The following is a 22154-nucleotide window of genomic DNA, read 5'->3' as shown; positions in this document are numbered from 1 at the left end:
ATGATTTAAATAATTCTAAGCAGTGGGAACTATTTATTTAGGCCTGTTTAAGAAATCCTTAGAATTTGTTCTTGTAAATCATGTCATAGTAGACATATCTTACAATACAGAATTATTTGGAAACAGGCAACATATATAGATATCCCATTAAAACATAAAATTTCATTGAAATCATATTGGTGACAAATCTCAATTTAATGTCATCGGTTTTCCCACCATTGGTTTTGATGTTGAAGTAAAGGTAACATAATCCTCTCATTCTTATGACTGTTTAACAGTTTTCTAGATTTCTTTACTCTAACTCTTCATTTACATATGCTGCTACTGTGGCAGATTTGACCAGAAGAAAATATTTGGACATATGAACCACCACATAAAAATTTAGGGTTGGGTGCATTCCACACCACAGAACTTCATAAAAATAGGCCTATGTAAATTTGTTTTATCATTTACTATAGCTGTAACTTTAACTTTCACTGTCATCTTGTGTTTTGTCATATTACAGTACTGATGTGACAGCATCAGCAGTCACAGTAGCGGTTGTAATGGTTGGGTGGTTTTGGATAGCAGGAAGTAGTTAGTTAGTTATTGGAGAGGGTGGGTTTCCCCATGCACTGAGACCTGTATTGGTCCATTGTGCTTCACTCTATGATTTCTACTAGTCTCTATATCCTACCGGTACTGGTGCTTACCATCAGTCCCGCCCAGCCAGCGAGACCGGCTCTACTAGCTGAGAGGTATCTATAATGCTTCCCCCATCTACCGGAGATATTAGTGACTGCTGTTGGGCGGAAACATCCGTAATTTGGCTCAGTGACCTCCTTTGGAGATATGAGGTTCTTTTACATGCTGTAAAGCTATGACACGGGACCCACAGCTTAAAGGCCCTCCCGGAGGACTTGTTCCCTGAATTTTTCCGCCCTTAAAAATTCGATGACCTGCACCCGGTATTTGAACCCACGTACTACGAGTCATGAGGTGGGAATGTTACCTCTAGACTACGGAGGCCGCTTAGCAGGAAGTAAGTGGTTGAATAACTAAAATGCTTAAAATGTTGTTGTTGGATGAAATTAATGTTTGAGACTCTTCGTCCTCCATCACTACCACCAGCACAGCCACTATTGATGTTGTTGCTGCCACTGCCACAATCACCGTCACCACCAGAGTTGTAGAAGACAGTTCATGTCTTAGACCATGTAGTCATTATGATGAAAAATATTTTAGAATGTTGTACAAATGGAAGTTGAAGATAGAATTTTAAAGAGGCAGAGTGATGTACATTATTTCACTATATTTTCACTAGCAGTACAGCTTTGCTGACTTCTAGGATGAAGGTATTTTCTTGGAAATTCTCTGCTCTATGTGATGTAAGTAGGAATCTCTGCTAATACAAGGTGGTTCAAATATGACCGGGACTGATTTTCTTTTTAAAAACCATACTTGCCAAAAACTGACTTGCACATGTCAGTCTTCAACGTTCTCCCCTCCGGAGTCAACACATTTTTTCCAGAGTTCTGGAAGCATTCTGATGCCCTTTTCAACAAAGGCTTGTGGTTGGCGGCATATCCGCTCCCGAACAGTCTGGATGATGGTGTCGTTGTCCACAAACTGCATGCCTTGCAAGTCTGATTTGAGCCTTCCAAGCAGGTAGAAATCACTTGGGGCCAAATCGGGACTGTATGGTGGATGTGTCAGAAGGTTCTATTTCATTTTCTGGAGGGTTTCCTTTATTGTCTTGGCCATATGGGGGCGTGCATTGTCTTGAAGGAAGGCCACCTGCTTTCCACCCGTCTTCCGCTTTGATCAGAACTTTTCCTTCACGTCTGCTGCTAGGAGGTCTAAGTAATAAGCTGCATTGACTGTTCTGGCATCTGTCAGAAAGTCTACATGGATAACCCCCTGCCAGTCCAAGAGGAACGTTGCCATCACTTTTCCTGCTGAACGGCTCTTCCGCGCTCTCTTGGGTTTGTGAGAACTGGTATGCTGCCACTCACGTGATGACTGCTGGGTCTCGGGAATGAAGTAGTACATCCACGTTTCATCGGTGGTCACTGTAGACTTAAAAAATGCATCACCTTCATCTTCAAACTGCTGTAGGAGATGACTGGCAGCTTGCATGCGCACCATTTTGTTCACGTCCGTCAAAGTGCGTGGTATCCACCGTGCACTCACCTTGTGATAGTGCAGGTGGCATTTCATGATGTCTTCTACACTACCACCACTGATGGACAGCATTGTTCCAAGTTCCTTAATAGTGATGTGCCTATTCTCACGAATAAGTGCGTTTGCACGATCAGTGTTTGGCTCGGTGATGTCTGTTCGCGGCCGACGATCATGTGGTTCATTCTCCACAAGCTCTCTGCCCTCTCTGAAGCACTTACACCACTCAGACACATAAGTCCATGAGAGATGCTCCTCCCCATACTGTTGTTGGAGTCTGTGGTGAATTTCAGTGGATGGGACGTTTTCTCCAATGAGGAATTTGATCACAATGTGTTATTCCATGCTCCGTGGTACCTTCTGTTCGCTCATTATTCTAGCAACGCCTTGACAGGACTGAACACTTTCTAACCCAAACAGGAGGGAGGGTGGAGGTTGTGGCTTCACTCTCTCATGGTCACACAGTTGCTGTGCAGTGCGGCTTGTTTACACAAAAATCAGTCCCGGTCATATTTGAATCACCTTGTAGAACAAGTGTAGGTATAATTTCTTATGGATATATTTTTATTCTTGCAGATAAGACTAATGTTACTGCTATTGTTAAATGAATTCAAGTAAAATTATCACACTGAGCTTGTTCTTGGTGAACGCATGTAAAGGAATGGACTAGATAATATTTTAGATGGTAGCATTTTAAAAATGCTTAAGTAGTTCTTCAGTATTTTCATTTTAAGGAGAAGTAACAATAATTCCCTTTGTTGTTGTACAGATGGTTCGGCTCAACAGTGGTAAAGGGTGGTGTGGTACCCGCAAGGAGCCAGGAATCAACTGGGTGCTTATTGACCTTAAAGCACCAACAATTGTCCGAGGGTTCAGAACTCAGAGTGTGTTGAGACCAGATGGTAACTTGGCATTTACAACAGCAGTAAGAATACAGGTAATTTCTCATATTTAAAAATATTACAGTAATATTCAATGTTTAAGGTATTATCCAAGAAATGAAAAACAAATATTTTGGTTTAGTTCATAGTGTACATGAATAAACATACAATGACTGTTCACTGTTTCGCTGCATTTTCCAAGTTTCCGATGCACTAAGCATTATATACAGGGAAACTAACACATACAATACAACTTCTAATTACATATATTGCTCTATGACATTAAAGTTTAAAAGGGAGAATAATGTAGGTGCAACAATGTTTAATCTTTTTTTATGCATTAACAGTGAGAAGCTGTGAAAATGTGCTTATTAGCTCCTCCATGTTTGTCTACCATTCATCTGTATGCATGTAATAACTTGAGAACTGTTACAAAGTTCTAATGAAATTTGACAATTGAGAGGTATACTAACACACCTCAGTTTCAATTAGAAATGGATGAAAGTAATGAACAATTTACTCTCAGATAAAAATGCATTTCCACATTTTGAACATAAATTATTTAATATTTATCAGAATAAAAATTGTTTAGGCCAAATGTTGTCAAAAAAATTATATTTTATATGCCCAATGTACTCTCCCTATAAGCTTTATTGGTTCTTGATATACTTGTTCAAAATAGATCTTCTGCTATTTAAGTGAACAACAGGATAGACATATCAAAATTGTTATACTGTGCATACATTTCCTTTGTTTTTGAAGTAGTTATGAAGAAATGAAAGTAATGAAGAATACTAATTTTCAGTGTCTCTAATATTACCTGAACTGAGAGTTCATGTCCATAAAATCTTTTATCTGTACAGTTGTGAGTGATTGATTTTGACTATGAATTCTCTGTGTGTTAAGGACCTCTCCCTCAGAATCGTAAAAATTCTCTCCTCAGATTCTGGAGTGTAAAATCCTCAGACACAAGGCACTAGCAATAGTTTTGGAAACCTAAAATTCCAATTTATGCCAAAAAACTGTGGAAGAGAAATCACATCTGTCTCTGAATCTCTTGCTATGATCAAAATGCCTGAAAAGACCTCTTCTTTTATGAGTTTTTCTTTCACATATGTTATATTAACAAATTGATTGTGACGATTTTGTCAATGTAATAAAGTACTTGTTAAATTAAATTTCGTTTGAAGCCATACTCATTCTGCTGCATTTCCACCATATTTCCATGTGTAAGGTATTGCAGAGGAGCACATTAGTACATTTTATTTTCATTTAGATTGTGATAGAAAATAATGAGCTTTAAAGTACATTGACCTAAATGTGTGTTTTATATTAGTCTGAAAAGTCTTCATGCAGACACAGGATCTTTTGTTCACCAGTGGACTAAGGTCATACATTTACATTTACATTTACATATACTTCATTTTTATAAATATGTGATCATTATTTATTAGTATTTGTATAAACTCAGAGATAACTTGAGAGAGTAAGAATTTTATCAGTGTGTTACAACCATAGTCAGTCAAATCTTCAGTTTTCAGTTTCTGTTGACAAATTGTACAGCATAGAGGTTAGCATTCCTGTTTGCATTTGGGTGGTCCCCAGTTGAAGCATGGTGGAGAGATCGGGTAACTTTACTGAGGCTTCTTTTGCTGTTATCCTTGGTCTCTATAAATGAATTCCATATGGTATATTAAATTTTTTATGCTTAGATGGGGGTGATATGGTACGTTAATATATACTATGATTGCTTTATCCCACATCCTTATCAGTTCTGTTATTATCATGGACATTTTGCACTTGTCAAAATGTAACCTCAGCACTTAACACAGTGTTGTTAAATATATAAATATACAACCATATGTAATGTNGTTCCTCCGAAACGTCGGTTAACACCACTTATACACGGTGCCAAATCCCAAAAGACTGCTTTCTCCGTGTATATTAATGTTACAGCAACTTCTGTTAGGACTGAGGGAAGATGACTGACTATGAGATTCAGTAAAAGGACTTACCAAAAGTAAATGTCATATATTATCATGGAGCAAAGTTGTGTAGTGAATAATTGCACGTTCCAGATTAATGATGAACAAGAATCTACCGTAAACATACAAGCTCGAGATATGAAGCTAATGCATGATAATATAATAAGATACTGCCTGGTAAAGAAATTCTTCTTTAGAGGAGATAATTGCTTTTATAACAAATCTTACTGTTGTTACAGCATAATATGTTGAACTTTAGCACCATGGTGAGGTTAATAGTGTTAGTTATTTTATAAGCTTCTGAAGTTTGTCATAAATGTAAGCACCTAATTATGTGTATTTGTTTTCCCCATCCAGTACACCGATAATCTAACAGACTTATTCCGTGACTACACGAACCCAGATGGAACACCAGTAGAGTTTCGTATCCTAGAACCAAGTCTTTCTGTGTTGAATCTACCTGTGCCCATTGAGGCACAGTTTGTTCGTTTTCGAATCCAGGTTTGTTCTGAGTGATAAAAGTTTTGATCTTATTTGTAGGTGTGATTTTCTATATTTTTATGAAATAGATTACAGTGAAGGTGACTCGTGTTTTGTTTCATGTTTCTGTAGGATTATATCGGTGCACCATGTTTAAGATTGGAAGTAATGGGCTGCACACGACTTGAATGTACTGATATTAATGAATGCAAAGTTAACAATGGTGGCTGCGACCAGAAGTGTGTCAATGGGTAAGCATTAAAAAAAGTTACAGCTATCCCTTTAACAGGCCATGGAGGCCAGTAGGATTGGAGATGTCGAGACCCCCACATTTTCTAGGCAATAAGCTCACAGATGCTGTGGATTAGCAATTAAATTGACAATTAATATGTCTACTTTTGTAACCTGGCGGAAATTTAAAAATGTTAGTGAAGTTTATAAATCTATTAATGGACTATTTATTTTGTATGAAGTTCTGCCATTCCTGAGGTAAGGGATTATAATATGTTCCACAGACAACAACACCTGAAATTTAAATGTATCTAAAGCATAAAGATTTATCTAGACATTTGCATATAAAATATCCCTTGCAGACAACAGTGTTATGCATCTCAGAGATCCATTGTATTCTATTGGTATTTGGAAGATATTTTGCAATTCAGTTACAATATTGACACAATGGCAAGATTGAAGTAACTGATACAGCATTACAAGGCGGCAGTAGATCTTTCAAACAGGGATGAAAATGGCTCTTCAAATTTGCAGTGCAATTTTGATATTTTCAAGATAACCCATGAACACTTCCACAGAATTTATTGAAAGCTGATATAGGATACTTTCAAAATTTTGGATTTCATTATTCCAGTTTTGAAGTATGCTTAATAAACCTCAAAGAAGACTTGATAATTTTGTGTACTACATTATGGAGTAAACCCATTCCAATCTTGTATAATTCCAGTCCTGGTAATTACTCTTGTGGATGCAATGTGGGTTTTGAGCTGTTCCTGCAAAATGGTACTGCAGGCTTCTCAGTTGCACCATCAGAGAGTGGTGAGAGAGATGATGACATTTTTCAGAGAAATAAGACTTGTGTACCTGTTATGTGCCCTCCACTGCAGGGACCTGAAAATGGACTGGTTCTCTCAACCAAGGTACACTTCAGAATAATTGCATAAATATTTATTTTTACACAATAAATATGTTACTATCGGCTGTGGATGCAAAAGCACAGCTTCTATCCTAATGTTCTGTTTCTTTGGGGGTTTGGGCTCATTGTCTCAAGTTTCCCCACAAGTTATGATTTTCTTCATCCATTGTATTAAACATCACAGTTTGTGCATTAGGTCTAAAATTAATTAAGTGAACTAACTCCATGGAGCAGATTTATTTTTTCTGAAAAGCTAGTAGTTGCTCAGGGCAAAAATCTCCTGCCTATTATGAAAGCCAAAGGTATTGCTTTAAGATTAGTTTTAATATTATGCTTCCACCTATGACTAGGTCTCTGTAGTGATTTCTTTCTTTTAATTTTTCTGACAATGCTGAATCTGAATACAAGGAAAAATAAAAAAAATCCTAAAGGATCATACAAAATTTGATACATTGTATATTAAAAATATATTTTAGATATCCATATGTGTGCCTGTGCACATGTGTGTGCATGTGCTCATGTGCGTGCATGCGTAGGAGAAGAGGCCAGTTCACTCTGTGTAATGTAAGTACCTCTGATTAGGGTCACCTGAGATAATCTAAGATTCACTTACATTCACTTTCTCTTTCTCTTGTCTCCATGCCAATATTTTCAAGGTATTCAAACACTGTTAATATCTAGTAATTAAAAGAGGTTGAGCACAGTTATAGGAGCAATTTTATTATTTACCATTAAAATATTTTAATATGCCTTTTAATGTTCAAAAGAGTAATACATACACTGTTACAGGAAATGTACCATTTTGGTGATCTGGTGGGCTTCCAGTGTAATTTTGGTTATGTCATGTCTGGCTCAGCCACTCTGCTCTGCACTTCAGCTGGAGCCTGGAATGGCACAGTGCCTGAGTGTCATTGTAAGTTTATGTCTTTATAATTCACTGAGAGATGAAGCTATCTTACTTATAAGTAACATGTGAAGTGTAGAAGACATAAAACAAAGAAAAATTGACAAGAACAATTCAGATATAAATCTTCAGATTTTAGACCTTCAGTTTTCAGTATGAGAAATATGTCTGAATCAGATCTGATGAATATTCATTGTAAAAGAATTGTATAACCAATTGCCCTATACCCATAACAAATATAATAGACATAGAAGAGTAGCTTGTAAAACAGAATTACATTTCGTACTTGCAATAAGTATTTTTTATTACTTAATCTATTTAGTAAGTATTATTTGAATATGGACTTCTTGGTAGTAACATCAGTGATGTTTTATGCCTCCCATAGATGCTAAATGTGTATCCTTACCAAACGACAAATCAAATGGCTTAGAGGTGGTACGCCTTGATTCAACAAATGTTTTAGTACCATTCAGAGAGAATGTGAGTCTTACATGTAGCAGTACTGGACGTATTCTCAGGAAGACTGCTACTTCAAGTTTCCGCCAGTGTGTTTATGATCCGAAGCCTGTGAGTAAAAGCATAAGAATTTTTGAAGTGTAAATAATCGTTCTTAATAATACAGAGCACTCATAACTGATTAGAATAATGTATAATTTAATAAAAATTTCACAGTATGTCACATATTTGTTAGACATTCCGCAGATATATGATGAAGTTGCATGAAGATGTAAATTCATGCAGCTGTGTTGAGAGTCATGGTCTAAGCCATGCAGTGCAGTGTATTGATTGTGTTTGTTAGGAAGAGCATTAGGAAGGATTGTTTATTTTAAATTTATAAATCAGTTAAATCATATTTAGGAAGAGCAAATAAATGAGGTTGATAAAGTTTCATTTTGATGAAACTTTCTTGTAAACACTGTTTATGGAGAATTTTACAGCTATATTTCATGGTGCAGGGTCTGCCTGATTACTGGCTGTCAGGTTTGCCTCCAGCCTGCCCTCGAGTTAACTGTGGTGTGCCACAACCTACTCCTGGAGCTGAATATGGAAAATATCTGGACACCAAATATCAGTCATCCTTCTTTTTTGGTTGCCAAGATACCTTCAAATTGGCTGGCCAGACCAACCATCATGATAACGTTGTTAGGTGAGAGACCAAGTGTAATTATTTAATAAAAATAACTTGTGTATATTTTAAGGGGTTAAATATTTTCATATGGAAATGAAATGTAGATGAGTATCGGTGGTAGATCCATCACGTTTACTTCTTATTGACTTGATGGACTTTCAAAGAGGTTCATCAGATTTGCCCATGTTAAGCAGGTCTGATTACCATAGCACTCTATGAGAGAGACTCTACGAGAATAACTAAACTTGTCATGTAGGATTTATCTTAATTGTCATTGTTTCACTTTAAATACATTATTCATGTACCTGAAGATCTTCTTAAAGGTCATATTCTTCACTTGATGTGAAAGAACAGTCAGGATAAGCTTTGGCCTTTTTTTTTTTTTATTTGTTTTGTTCTGGTCCATCACACTAACAATTATAAATACAAACCACTCCGTCCAATGTGACACATAAGTTTTTACCACATGAAAGCTTATCTCCCTTACATGTTTCGGTCCGTACGGACCATCTTCAGAGGGAACATCATTACGAACTGGAAACTACCATCACAATAGGTGTTTTTGATTTAAAATATATACACCTATTGTGATGGTAGTTTCCAGTTCGTAATGATGTTCCCTCTGAAGATGGTCCGTACGGACCGAAACATGTAAGGGAGATAAGCTTTCATGTGGTAAAAACTTATATGTCACATTGGACCGAGTGGTTTGTATTTATACTTTGGCCTTGTGTTTGCCAGTGATTAAACAAAAGACTGTAATTCATATTTTATTGCTCATTCACTTAGAACAGGCATGTCAAACTCAACTTGTACAGAGGGCCACCTCAGCTCTATAAATAATAGTCCAGGGCCACACTTCAAAATGGAAATATACATTAGATTTTGATACAAGGAAATTTAATTCTATTTATTATTTAGGAATAGTTTCAATATAATTACCCAAAGTCACATATCTTACAGTTTTAAAAAGCAAGAGAATGCCATTTTTGACAAGTATCAAATATCTTTTCAAAATGTAAAAAGAGAGATTACACAAAAAGTTATGTTAGAAATAGCAAAACATTGAATTTCCTGCAGCCTGTTAATTTATGTCTGCGTGAGACTTCTTGTCTTCTGGTCTGTTGGAAAATTGTCTTTACAAAAAATATTTCTACTAAAATTTTAATATTGATTTTAATATCATTTAGCTCTAAAAGTTGAGGGGCCGCACTTTGTGGCTATGAGGGCCGCATGTTTGACATGGCTGGCTTAGGACTTTTGTTGCTACTAACACTGAATCATTTTTCATTGTAGAAAAAAGTGTAGCAGGTTTAGGTTCGTATATACCGTATTTACGAATATATAGGCCGCACATTTTTTGCCAAAAATTCAAGAGGAAAACTGGGGTGCGGCTTATATTCGAAATATTCGAAATCACACTTCATTTAAAAAAAATTATAGTCATAATTAGTAATACAGGGTGTAATACTCCTGAAATAATATTCCAAGAAAATTATTTTTCCTATAATTTCTGTCTGAAAATTGTGCTGCAGCCTATACACGCACGTGGCCTATACATGCGTAAATACGGTATTGTTCAAGTTCACTTAATAATCAGTATATAATTATGCGTGATGAACTCATGTCACACCATATATCACCTTTTACAGACATCTTGAATTAACTTGCACATATGGCGAATATTTTATGCAAAGTAGTAACAGCAAATGCACCATAGCACAGAGTGGTGCACTACAAAATTTTTTGGTGTGTTAATTTAAAAAAAATGTGGTTGCAATATAACACTGCAACTGAAGTGGACCGTGTTAAGTAACATGATGTAATATAACTGCAGTGACAGCTTCATAAGTCTGGTGACTAACAGAGTGTAATCAGATCAGATGTTGTAAGGCAATCATAAAATTCCAACAAACCAGGTCAGTCTTTTATAATACCCAGAAAGTTCACCAGTTCAGAGGTTCAGACTTTTTATTCGTACTTATTAATTCTTGGAGGATTAATAATTCTCAGGCCTCTGCACCATGTAAAATTTACCTTTGTAATGCATAATGCAGAATCAAGCAACGGTGGAGGTAATCTGCTGGCTGATATCTATCTATGTGTTGATCGACATGCTAACCTGTAGTAATCAAGGGGACCATCTCCTTTCCTGTGCTCCAAACAGTAGCGGAAGTCATTAAACAGTGGACTAGGAGTTTAAATTTTCTTCTCTTTTTACTGCTGTCCTGTGTGTCTGGGGGGGATTAGCAACAAGATGTTTAGGCCAATGGTTAGTGGCATCACACACTGCATATCAGGATTAGTTTTCATCAGCTACTGTTTCCCCCTCCCCTTGCCCCCCACACACTCAAAGCACTAGCGCAAGTCAGAATTACTTGGTTTTTGGACTTCAGCCACCATCTGGTATTCTAAAAACTACAGACTACTGGATGATGGACAGAGCCAGAAAACTAGTAATTCTGTCTTGTACACCACTGTCAGACCCCTTTGGAATCTGCTAGGGAAACTGTTCTTTTCACTATAAAAGATTTAAGGTTTCTATTGCAGTGAAGATTCGTTCATCTGAAATCAAGCATTATCAATGAAATAGTTTAACTTCTAATGAATATATGGAATGGTGTAATAACTGTAAAAAAATTACAGTATTAAATTGTGGGATAAAATTCTTTGTGAAAAGTTGTCCAGATATAACTGTAACAATTTCCCTTCAGTATGCTAATGTTTTTGATATCCAAGTCTAAACACCTAAGTAGCACTACAGTATTTAGGACTTGAATCAAAATGTTCAATAATAATTGTTATAATTCTGTCCAAAACTGACTATATTGCACAAAATGTTTCCACTAATCTAAAAATCTTTGACTCTCTAAGGGTTGTAACATACAGGAATGATCAGTTAGTGTTTCCTATTACACTGCATTCCCATAATTTAAATAAATTGTTTTTATATTTGTTCAGGTGCCAAGCAAATGCTATATGGGATTTTGGTGACCTGCGATGCGAAGGGCCAGTTTGTGCTGATCCTGGACGACCAACAGATGGGTTCCAAATTGCACGTAGTTATGAACAAGGCTCAGAGGTAGAATTTGGCTGCAATCGTCCTGGCTACATACTCATTAATCCTCGTCCAATTACATGTATTCGAGAGCCTGAATGTAAGGTAGTCAAACCACTGGGACTTACTTCTGGTGCTATCCCTGATTCAGCCATAAATGCTACATCTGAGAGGTGAGACAAATGAAATATAAGGTTGGGTAAAGTAAAGTAAAATGATATACTTGAGAAATATCATTAAATCTTAAGAAACTGTAAAAAAAAAAAAACCCTGCCATTTTATTCACTACCTGGAGGAACAAATAGATACATCAAATTTTAACTGTGCAGTGCATCAAACTGCTTACAAATTTTTACTGACAGCCATAGGATAGCTGCTCTGTAACCAGTTCAAAAAGGAGGGATTTTAATGCTTGAACAGAACGCATAAATTACTGCTTTAGCTATATTCACTTGGATTGTCATAAAGGGCTGTTTGGTGTAGAAATTATTATAAGAGGTCAGTAAAGTAAAGTTAGTAAATTTGTCCTTGTGCTTAACTGAATACACCATGAAAACATATGGGTAAATGGACATAGAGATCCATATTCTCTTAGCCTCGGAACTAGTTGGAGGTGAGTGGTCAGTTTCATGTCCCAGCTATGCCTCTGGGGAAAGAGACTCTTGGTACCCACTGAATAGGAGGATGGGTGAGTCTCAGATCTGGTCTGGATGATGTGGAGAAGAGAAAATTCTTGAACCTACCAGGGCTCAAACTCTGACCCCTCTTGTCATCCAGCCTCTAGTCAGTCACTATACCAGCTGCGTGATCCCAGCTTAAATACTTACATGTTTTTAGCCTCTCTTCTTTGCTCTAGCCAAACTTAAAATGATTGTTTAGAGTTTAGAGTAAACTGTTCTGGATGAATGGACTTGGAGGCATAAAAACAAATTAACTTCTGTACTGTCAACATAAACAGCATTAAATCTCAGTCTTGAAAGTCTTCACAGATTACAAGCAATCCAAGACTCCTCTTCTTGTGGCTGAAAGCAGCAAAGCTGAATTTGGGCAGGTCTTCTCAGGGGATTGTTTACTCCCTTTTCGTGTACTTCTACAATTTATATCCATTTAAATCAGTGCTGTCCAACGTTCTTATGTACTTGGGCACAATTCACTGATGCCTACGGAGGTGCAGGCGCCACCACCATCACTACTACTACTACTACTACTACTACTACTACTACTACTACTAACTACTACTACTACTACTACTACTACTACTACTAATAATAATACAATTTTTAAAAAATATTTAACAGTACTCAGACATTAAAAAATGTCTCTTGTCTTACAATTTAAATTAATATTAAAAATCGGCTCAATTATATGTGGTTACGGAGGGCGCCAGAAAAATATACCACGGGCGCCGCATTGGACAGGGCTGATTTAAATCAATAACCTTATGTGAAAAATGAGTGTTATGATACCACAACTATTCGCGTCCATCATAGTTAATTTCAGGTTAGTATCTGCATTACAGAAATCTACTTTTTCAACCTTATCTTGTCCACACTCAACATTGTTTCAGAAGTGAAAAAGACTGAAAGCAAATGACACAGAAAACAATATATTTTCTTTATATTATGATATAATTATGCACAATGTAGCTAAAAACTTTATTTCAATACAAATAGGAGACTTACGTTAACATAATTTTTCAGCATAGTCCCCTTGCTTTTCAACACACTTAGTCTATCTTCCTTATGCTCTCAGAAACTAGGGTTCTCAGCTTAGCAGCAAGCCACACATGCACCGCTTCCTTCACTTCTTGGTCCGAGGTGAATCGGCATTAATGTCTCTCTGAGTGCACCAAACAAGTGATAGTCAGAAGGGGTGAGGTCAGGACTATACAGAGGATGGGCCATTACATCAAACTTGAGTTTCCAGAGGGTTTCAGCAATCTGGGCAGGAGTATGTGGACAGGCATTGTCGTGCAACAACACGACACCCTTCGACAGTAGTCCTTGGCATTTGCTTTGAATTGCAGGATTTAGCCAGTCAGTAAGAGTCTCACTGTAATGAACACTGTTTACTCTGTGCTCCTCTCTTAATAATGTTCCAGTACTGAGCCTTGTGAATCTCAAAAACTGTAAGCATCAGTTTTCCTGTGGATGGTTGGCTTTTGAATTTTTTCTTGCTGGGTGAATGTGGATGTTTCATTCCGTACCCTGCTGATTACTCTCCGGCTCACTATGATGGATCCATGTTTCATCACCAGTGATGATTCTGTATAAGAAGGCGTCATATTTGTTACCAAAGCAATTCAAATGTTGTTGGCAGATGTCTGAGCATGTTTGTTTATGCAATAATGTGACTTATTTTGGGACTCGTTTACACAGATTTTATGAAACCCAAGTCTCTTGTGGATGATTTCATAGGCAGAACCATGACTAATTTGCAGATGATTGCAATTTCATCAATAGTCACTCGTCTGCCTAACAAAATCATGCTACATCCATACTCAGTGTTCTTCTCATTTGTGGCCATGGATCGGCATCTGGCTGCTTCCTTGGGCATAACACTCATGTGACTCTTCAATATTTCAGTCCATTCATAGACACTCCTTTGGGAGCAAAACACTGTTCCTGTATTGTGCTGAAATTCTTTGATGGATTGCGGCCTCTGATACACTTTCTGACCACAAAAACCAGATCAATGGATGTTGCTCTTCTTTGATGCAAACAGAAATGGCAAGGCAGCGATGTTGGAACAGACCTAGCAACATCAAACCTGTGCAGAAATGATAAGATGGAAACCTTGCATAACGATGCATAGCGAAAGGACAGTAGTGCCAACAGCAACATAAATACCACTACATTTAGGATAATTTATACTAACATGGTTCATCTTGGACATAGAGCCTTTATATATTTTATACTGTCATCTGTTTGAAAGTGGCAAGTGAAGTGAAATATTTGACAGAAGTCATATACCTGAAGATGGCTGTATATGGCAAAACCCATCGTAGACACGTAAGAAACATGAAGTGGGTGGTAAAAATATTTTTTAATTTAATATGAGGGCAAATTGGAAAGTCTTTGCCCCTATTTTTTTCAGCCATAATAATACACATACAGGGAAATCAAAATACATGGAGTGTTCTAAGTACCTTTGACTATTTTTCCACATAGTCACCACCCCGGTTCAGGCATTTGTCCCATCAGGAGATGTTCCAAGTAAATTTATGGATGTTACGATGTGGGAACATTGTACTTTTGACAGTAAGATCTTTTGATGTGGCAAAGTTTACTACTCTAACTCCATTCTCATTGCTAATTTCATGCAAACTCTCATTTCCAATCTTTGGTTTGCAAATGTCTTCCCTCACTACTTTGGCATTGAAATCTCGTAACAAAATTTTCATAGGGTACTTCTGGAATTTATCAAATACATTGTTCTAATTCTTCATAGAACCTGTCCCTTCTGTCATCAATTTTATCTTCTGTTGGTCTCATGAACATTCATAACGATGATATCACACCAGCGACCTTATTGTATTATATATGATATCTATCACTAAGGACCTCTACCCTCTTAACTGCTGATACAATTCTGTTATGTATGACAAAACCTGTACCTAATTCATGATTTTCATTCCCCTTTCCATAGAAAAACATGTATTTGCCTGCTGGTTCAATGCCATCTCCGTCCCATCTGACCTCCTGTACTCACACTAAATCTAACTTATATTTTGAGACTTCTTCCATCACTGCCCTGAGCTAACCTGCTCTATACATACTTCTAACATTCCAAGTACCGTATCTCATGTCCATTTTCTTTAGCCTAGGTCATTCTTCCAGAGGATCTGTCCAGATCCGAGGCTTTGTGTACATTTTCGTAACAGGCTTTTTTTTTATGGTGGGGAGTTGATAGCCCCACGCCCAACCCCCAAGCTGGAGGAGATATTTTTATCTTTGTTAGTGTTGGGTAAGTTATGTTTTTAGAAAAAGGGGACATATTTTTAATTAAAATTTCATCATTTATTACAGGCTGTGAGTGGCTAAAGGAAGGATTTAAATCTGGCAAAAGAAAAGTTCAATTACAAATGAATGTTAGGAAAGTTATAAGTATAGTCTTTTAATGTAATTTTTAATTTCAGTATTTCAAACTTCAAAACTCCCTAGTTCTTTGTTCTCAAAATTGAATGGTAAATTGTTGTACTGTCTTAATGTTTTGATATAATCTATGGCCTTGACTGTGAGATATGTTCAACCAGCATACCACATTTTTCTACATTAAGTATAACACAGATTTTTCCCTTCTAGGCCAAACTATGAGGCTCGTAATGTGCGTCTGAATTCAGTCACAGGATGGTGTGGCAAACAAGAAGCATTCACATATGTGAGTGTTGATCTGGGCCAAGTGTTCAGAGTGAAGGCAATTCTAGTAAAAGGAGTCGTAACAAATGATATTGTGGGCCGCCCCACTGAGATCCGTTTCTTCTACAAACAGGCAGAGAGCGAAAACTATGTTGTATACTTTCCCAATTTCAATCTAACAATGCGGGATCCAGGAAACTATGGTGAACTAGCCATGATCACCTTGCCAAAATATGTACAAGCAAGATTTGTTATTCTAGGTAAGTGCAAATCAATAAAATTGTCATTCAAGATTTATATACATCTTGTAAATAAGACATATCAAATTAAAATTTGGGATAGGAAAGCATTTTTTTAGATAATTGTTTTTCTTTTACTCTCAGTATTAACGTGTATATCTTTAGATGTTTTTCTGATGCAACCCCACACCAAATGTGGAACAGTGGTTAAATCTGATCCCTTGTTTATTTGTTTGTTCACTTGTTGCATGAAAGCTCTATAACTTAACAATGAATGAGTGACTTTGATACAACTACAAGGGTAAGTGGTGTTCACTGGCTGTTGAGCAATTTTCATAATTATTTAAGTGTAATTAACTGTGTGAATAACTAACAATCAAAGAAAGAAAAACTAGCATCTGAAAATATTTGTCTTTAGATAGGTAAGTGAAAAATGTTTGGTTCAGGTATTGTAAGCTACATGGACAATGCTTGTCTGAAGTTTGAGCTAATGGGATGTGAGGAACCTGGTGTGGAACCCCTGCTGGGCTATGATTATGGATATTCACCCTGTGTTGGTAAGTGAAAATGTAGTGTTTCCTGCTTTAAAATGAGTTATAATTTTAAATTATTTTTTAAATATAAGTAAAACACACTAAAAGAAACTATGAAAATGTAGAAGATATTCTTTACTACTATGTTAAGGCTAGTGTATGTTAGCCTCAGAGCTCTGTGACTAGTTTTCATGTGAAGTAAAGAAAGCAACAGATGAAAATAAGTGGCATAAAGAGCTATGAATGCTAATTTTTTAAAATTAGTGCAATTCAGACTACTACAAACTACTATATGTTATGTTCCTATGGCTGAAAAAATTACATAGGAGAGTTGTTCCGTGTTGTGTATCAAAGTAAAGTATGAGTAAAATCCATCATGTTCTCTCACTAAGTTTAGCCTCTGAAATTTCAGTGTTTATCCAGTGAAAATTTTGGGCCTAAGAATTCTCAGATATTATCATTAACTTTGGTAATGGCAGCCATAAGAAATTAATTACATTTTGTTTCTTCAGTAAAGTCATCATTGCCATCAAAATACCACTGCTATGACAAGCAAAGCTTTAAATTGCTGCATCTGATTTTTCTAGATAACGAACCACCAGTGTTCCAGAACTGCCCCCAGCAACCCATTATTGTTCAGAAAGGTCCACATGGTTTAGAACCAGTGAACTTCACAGAACCAATTGCAGTTGACAACAGTGGTAGCATAGCCCGTCTTGAGGTAAAACCTCAGAGCTTCCGTACCCCAATCCAAGTGTTCCACAATATGGTGGTCAAGTATGTGGCATTTGACTATGATGGAAATGTAGCCATCTGTGAAATAAATATTACAGTACCTGGTAAGTTCAAGAAACTACCTAGTGTTACATTTACAAATCAAAAAGAGAAGCTCAGGTAATGAGTAGAGTATGTCACTTAGGTGTTACTGAAGTTCATACTGACTTTTAAATGTTGTTTGCCCTCAGCATTAGGAGCTGTTCGTAACTTTAACAAAGAAAGAAAGGTAATGTCTGTCAGCCCAATAAAATCATAATTGTGCTGGGTGAGATTATAAGTATGTGCACCCTGTTTGTAGTTAGTACTAATCCTGCCAGTGGGTGGATCCACCAAGGGTTGCAATTATTTAAGTGAAAAATGCTTATTTAGAAAAGCTCCCCAAAACCTCTATTTTTAAATTTTGCTGTTAATATTGTGACTGGATTCGGAGTGTGAAAATTGGATCCCCTAGTATTACACATAATTATAAAATCTTTCATAAATATACACTAATAGAGCATCTGTTTTTCAGATGATACCCCACCTTTGCTGAGCTGCCCTCAGAGCTATGTTATTGAGCTGGTAGACCGACAGGAGAGTTATGCTGTCAACTTCAATGATACACGAAGACGCGTTAATGCTTCGGATGCATCTGGTGATGTGAGAATTCATTTCATTCCTGAGCGAGCAACCATACCCATAGGAGGTTTTGAGAATGTGACAGTTGTGGCTACAGATAGATCTGGTAACCAAGCAACATGCCACTTCCAGGTAATATTTTTAGTGAACTGTCTTCAGGTCTACAATATATAGTGTCAAGTTTAATTATGTAACATAATTTTTAATGTATGAAGTTTTGAGTTGGCTGTGTGTTTCAACTTTAAATACCATAAATTTAATAAAATTTCAATTTTCAGTATTAAAAATAATTTATTAGTAGCAATAATTCTGTTAATTCATGTATGAAACATGTTACATCTAATTTTAGAAAATATTTACCATTCTGCATGAACTATTGAACTGTGTGAACTGTGATAATGAATAAATGTGACTGCTGCAGTCACCATTTTGTTACTAATTGCTTCCTAATTTGCTTCACTTGCTAAGTTTTTTATGTATAACATGTTATTCTTCTTGCTGACAGTCCTCCCTAACATATTAACCCAATAAATGCAGGTGAACTGAAGTATTTTATGCTTAATATTGGAAATAAGCAGAAAATAATAATAAGGCATAAGGTCTTTACCGTAATTTTTCTTCTGTTAGTAATATGGTGCAACATTATTATTTATTTTGGATCAGGTAATGTTCAGTGTCATATTTCAGCATACAGAAATTATGTAAAGAAGAATTCCTGATATGTGCTAAAGCAGTCTGTTAGAAGATTGGCATATGTATTAAAAAAAGCTATTACCTCTCATTAAATGAGTCATAAATAATTACAAATAATTACTTTAGATGGTCATATCTTCCTGTTTACCATGAAAAATCTTGTAGTCCAGTGGAATATGTTGAGATTTGTGACAAAGTAATAAAATCTATGGAATATTCATATGTCTGTGTAGCACACAGCAAGATTATGGTCATTTTTTGTTAACAATGTGTTATGTAAGTAGCAAAGTGTTTCACTTAGTGCTGTTTATAAGAGTGCCATGATTTTTATAGGTAGCAGTGCAGGCAACACCTTGTGTAGACTGGGAATTACATCCACCTGCAAATGGTGCACTCAACTGTTTGCCAGGAGAAAAAGGACTGCAGTGTATTGCTACTTGTAGCCCAGGTTTCAGGTAAAATTCTAAAATTTGAAGCTTATAAAGATTAATGATATTTCTTTAGTCTTGTGTTTAAGATTTGTAACTTACTTATACCATAATGATTTGGTGTGAGTGTGTCTATCTGTGAACCTCCACTTCCAAATTTGAACCAGTTGACCAGTTTTCACAAAACTTGATATGAAAGTTACAGGCTATTCCACCACCATAACTTTTAATTTTTTACAGTAAATAATAACAACACAGCAGATGCATGAACTTGTGAAGTGGAAGCAATGTGAGCCATTTAATGTGGGTTCCTGATAGAATGTATAATAATAGATGTTCAAAAAGTATGAAACATTTAAGTTAATTTTTTCTTTGTATGTAATGTAAAACAATGTGACAGCTGTGCAGAAATTTCCTTTAGCATTCAAGTTGATAGCTCATGAACCATTAGAGGTAAAAGCATGAAATTTTTTATGGTAATAGACAACAAAAATACCTTCATACCCTGTATTTAATTGTTTCATAAGTTAGCAGTTACATATAGAGCAACATGCAAAACTTTGATGTTGTATCAAAGAATTTAATATATTTTTTGATTTGGTTATTTAACAACGATGTCAGCATCAAGAATATATAGCATCAGATGATTAAAAAATATGAAGCAGTTGGAGGAATGAGATAATGGAGACAAATTCTGTATTTAATTAATATTTCTTCCACAGATAAAATGAAATGCCTAACATAAAAGTAAGTTATCTGTAGGATTAGAAATTATCCAGTAAGAATGAAGTCTCTAATAATTCTGCACGAAACTCCATCTTAGCTCCAATGCTGAACTTGGAGCAGTAGAATAATATAGTAAAGAAGTTTTTTATTTTCACCATTCATTTTCCGTGGTCTGCAATAAAGTTCACAAGCTCGTCCTGGTGAAAGTGGTACATACCTCATTTCTGAATATCACTGTTGTCACCTTCAGAGTACTCCCCTTGGAAAGCCATGCCATGCCTAGCCCACCCTACAAAACAATTTTGGAAATGGTTTTGTTTAATGGCCTTCAGAGCTGCCATTGTGTTACTCCTGATGTCAACATTGTCATCAAAATGCCTTCCTTTCAGCACTTTCTTTATCTTTGGGAACAGTAAAAAGTCACTTAGGGCTAGATCCAGTGAATAGAGAGGGTGTTGCAGCACATTTATTTGTTTACTAGCTAAAAAATCCCTCACAGACAGTGCAATGTGAGCAGGTGCATTGTCATGATGCAAAATCCATGAGCTGTTGGCAAAACATCTGGGTCGTTTCCATCTTAACTTTTTCACACAGCTTTTTGAGTACTTCCAAATAGTAAACTTAGTATGCCAGCGTCATCAAATTATACTTAGGTTTATGTTCACTGCTGCCACAGCAAGCACACTGTGGCATGTGTGCAAAAATTTAATGTCAGACCTCTTATGCTACTGTTCATTTGCTTCATATTGGCTTTATATTCATCATCGTTGTCATCGTCGTCCTCCACCCCATCATCATCATCGCTGCCACCGCCACCGCTACCGCCACCACCACCACCACCACTGCCACCATTATTTGTGCTCGTTCCTTCTATAATTAATCCACATAATTGAAAAATGCTTTTAAAGAATTCTCTCCTGTAAAATTATTAATGAGATACATGTATTATTATGATGCAAACTAATTAATGACTGTACAGATTTACTGATGGTGAACCAGTGAAAACATTCAGCTGTGAAGAGAAGAGTCCTTGGACACCAACAGCTGTTGTTCCTGACTGTGTGTCTGAAGGTAGGGTGTTAAATATTAGATATGAGTGAGTTTCAGATTGTTTATTATGTCAAAAAATAAAATCTTGATATTGATTTGAACATTCATTATTCAATCTTGAATGTGGGAATTTTCTAATGACTGCTACCGATCTGCATATCAGGATTTTCTCTTACAAGGGGTAGGCATCATATTTGTCTCAATGAAAGATGAGTTCTTTTTCCTTCTTTTTCAAAATTACACACCACTTGTCATGAAATTGAGAGCTAAATGTGTGAGCATCAAATACACAATTTCTATCAGTTCTAAGCTTTTAGCATGTTCATGGCATAATTTGTGCCATCACACTATGAGAGCTGCAAGAATGAAAGTGAGAGTGATAAATTATGTTCCAAGGTCAGAAGCAAAGGGCTCTCACAAGGTTGCCTGAAGTAGAAGGTCTGGAAATATACAAGGTAATTCACCAATTTATAATGCAAGATTCAGTGCAGTTACAGGCGTACCTCCAAAAAATGGCAAATCATGACAAGGAAAGAGGTAGAGGCATGAAAGGGAACACTGTGAAAAGATAAGTTACGTACTGTGTTATGATTGTAATATAAGGTTATGGTAATTAAACATGTAGAACAAACAACTGTGAAGCAGCAGGATGATACAGAGTTCCCTGAGGCACACATCTGAAGGTGGAAGCAATGGAAACAGGAAATTATGCCAAGAATTATCTGTTGGCATGCACATGAGGCAGTGAAAACATTCGGGGGACTGTAATGTTGAAAGAGTTGGCAGACAGCGCCTACTAACATATCTGACACTGATCAAATATCTAAGCCTGAAGTGTAGCTGCCTAAGGCAATAATCAGGTATCAAACTAAGAAATAGATGACTAAATGGGCGGATGAGGGGCTGGTTACAAGTTTGTTTTGAACAGGACACCAAGAATTTTGTTGAAAAACAAAGAATGTGTGTACTAGAGACATTTAAAAGTCAC

General features: G+C 36.4%; 1 protein-coding gene across 2 annotated transcripts in view; it reads left to right on the top strand.

The window, feature by feature from the left end:
- Positions 1 to 22154, top strand: part of LOC111865704 — a 265440-nt gene that overhangs the window by 156658 nt on the left and 86628 nt on the right. For both annotated transcript variants that reach the window (XM_023853933.2, XM_023853941.2), the window contains exons 17-30: positions 2930 to 3097; positions 5384 to 5527; positions 5639 to 5757; positions 6465 to 6657; positions 7443 to 7566; positions 7943 to 8124; positions 8514 to 8704; positions 11648 to 11917; positions 16049 to 16362; positions 16788 to 16898; positions 17462 to 17713; positions 18163 to 18401; positions 19296 to 19417; positions 21096 to 21187. In XM_023853933.2, the coding sequence (XP_023709701.1) occupies positions 2930 to 3097; positions 5384 to 5527; positions 5639 to 5757; positions 6465 to 6657; positions 7443 to 7566; positions 7943 to 8124; positions 8514 to 8704; positions 11648 to 11917; positions 16049 to 16362; positions 16788 to 16898; positions 17462 to 17713; positions 18163 to 18401; positions 19296 to 19417; positions 21096 to 21187 (2521 nt within the window). The remainder of the gene's footprint in view (positions 1 to 2929; positions 3098 to 5383; positions 5528 to 5638; positions 5758 to 6464; positions 6658 to 7442; positions 7567 to 7942; positions 8125 to 8513; positions 8705 to 11647; positions 11918 to 16048; positions 16363 to 16787; positions 16899 to 17461; positions 17714 to 18162; positions 18402 to 19295; positions 19418 to 21095; positions 21188 to 22154) is intronic.

The sequence above is a fragment of the Cryptotermes secundus genome, unplaced genomic scaffold (genome assembly GCF_002891405.2).
Source record: "Cryptotermes secundus unplaced genomic scaffold, Csec_1.0 scaffold968, whole genome shotgun sequence".
Taxonomy (NCBI): Eukaryota; Metazoa; Arthropoda; class Insecta; order Blattodea; family Kalotermitidae; genus Cryptotermes; species Cryptotermes secundus.
Note: the sequence above shows the minus strand (reverse complement) of the source record. Positions and strands in the feature narration are given on the sequence as shown.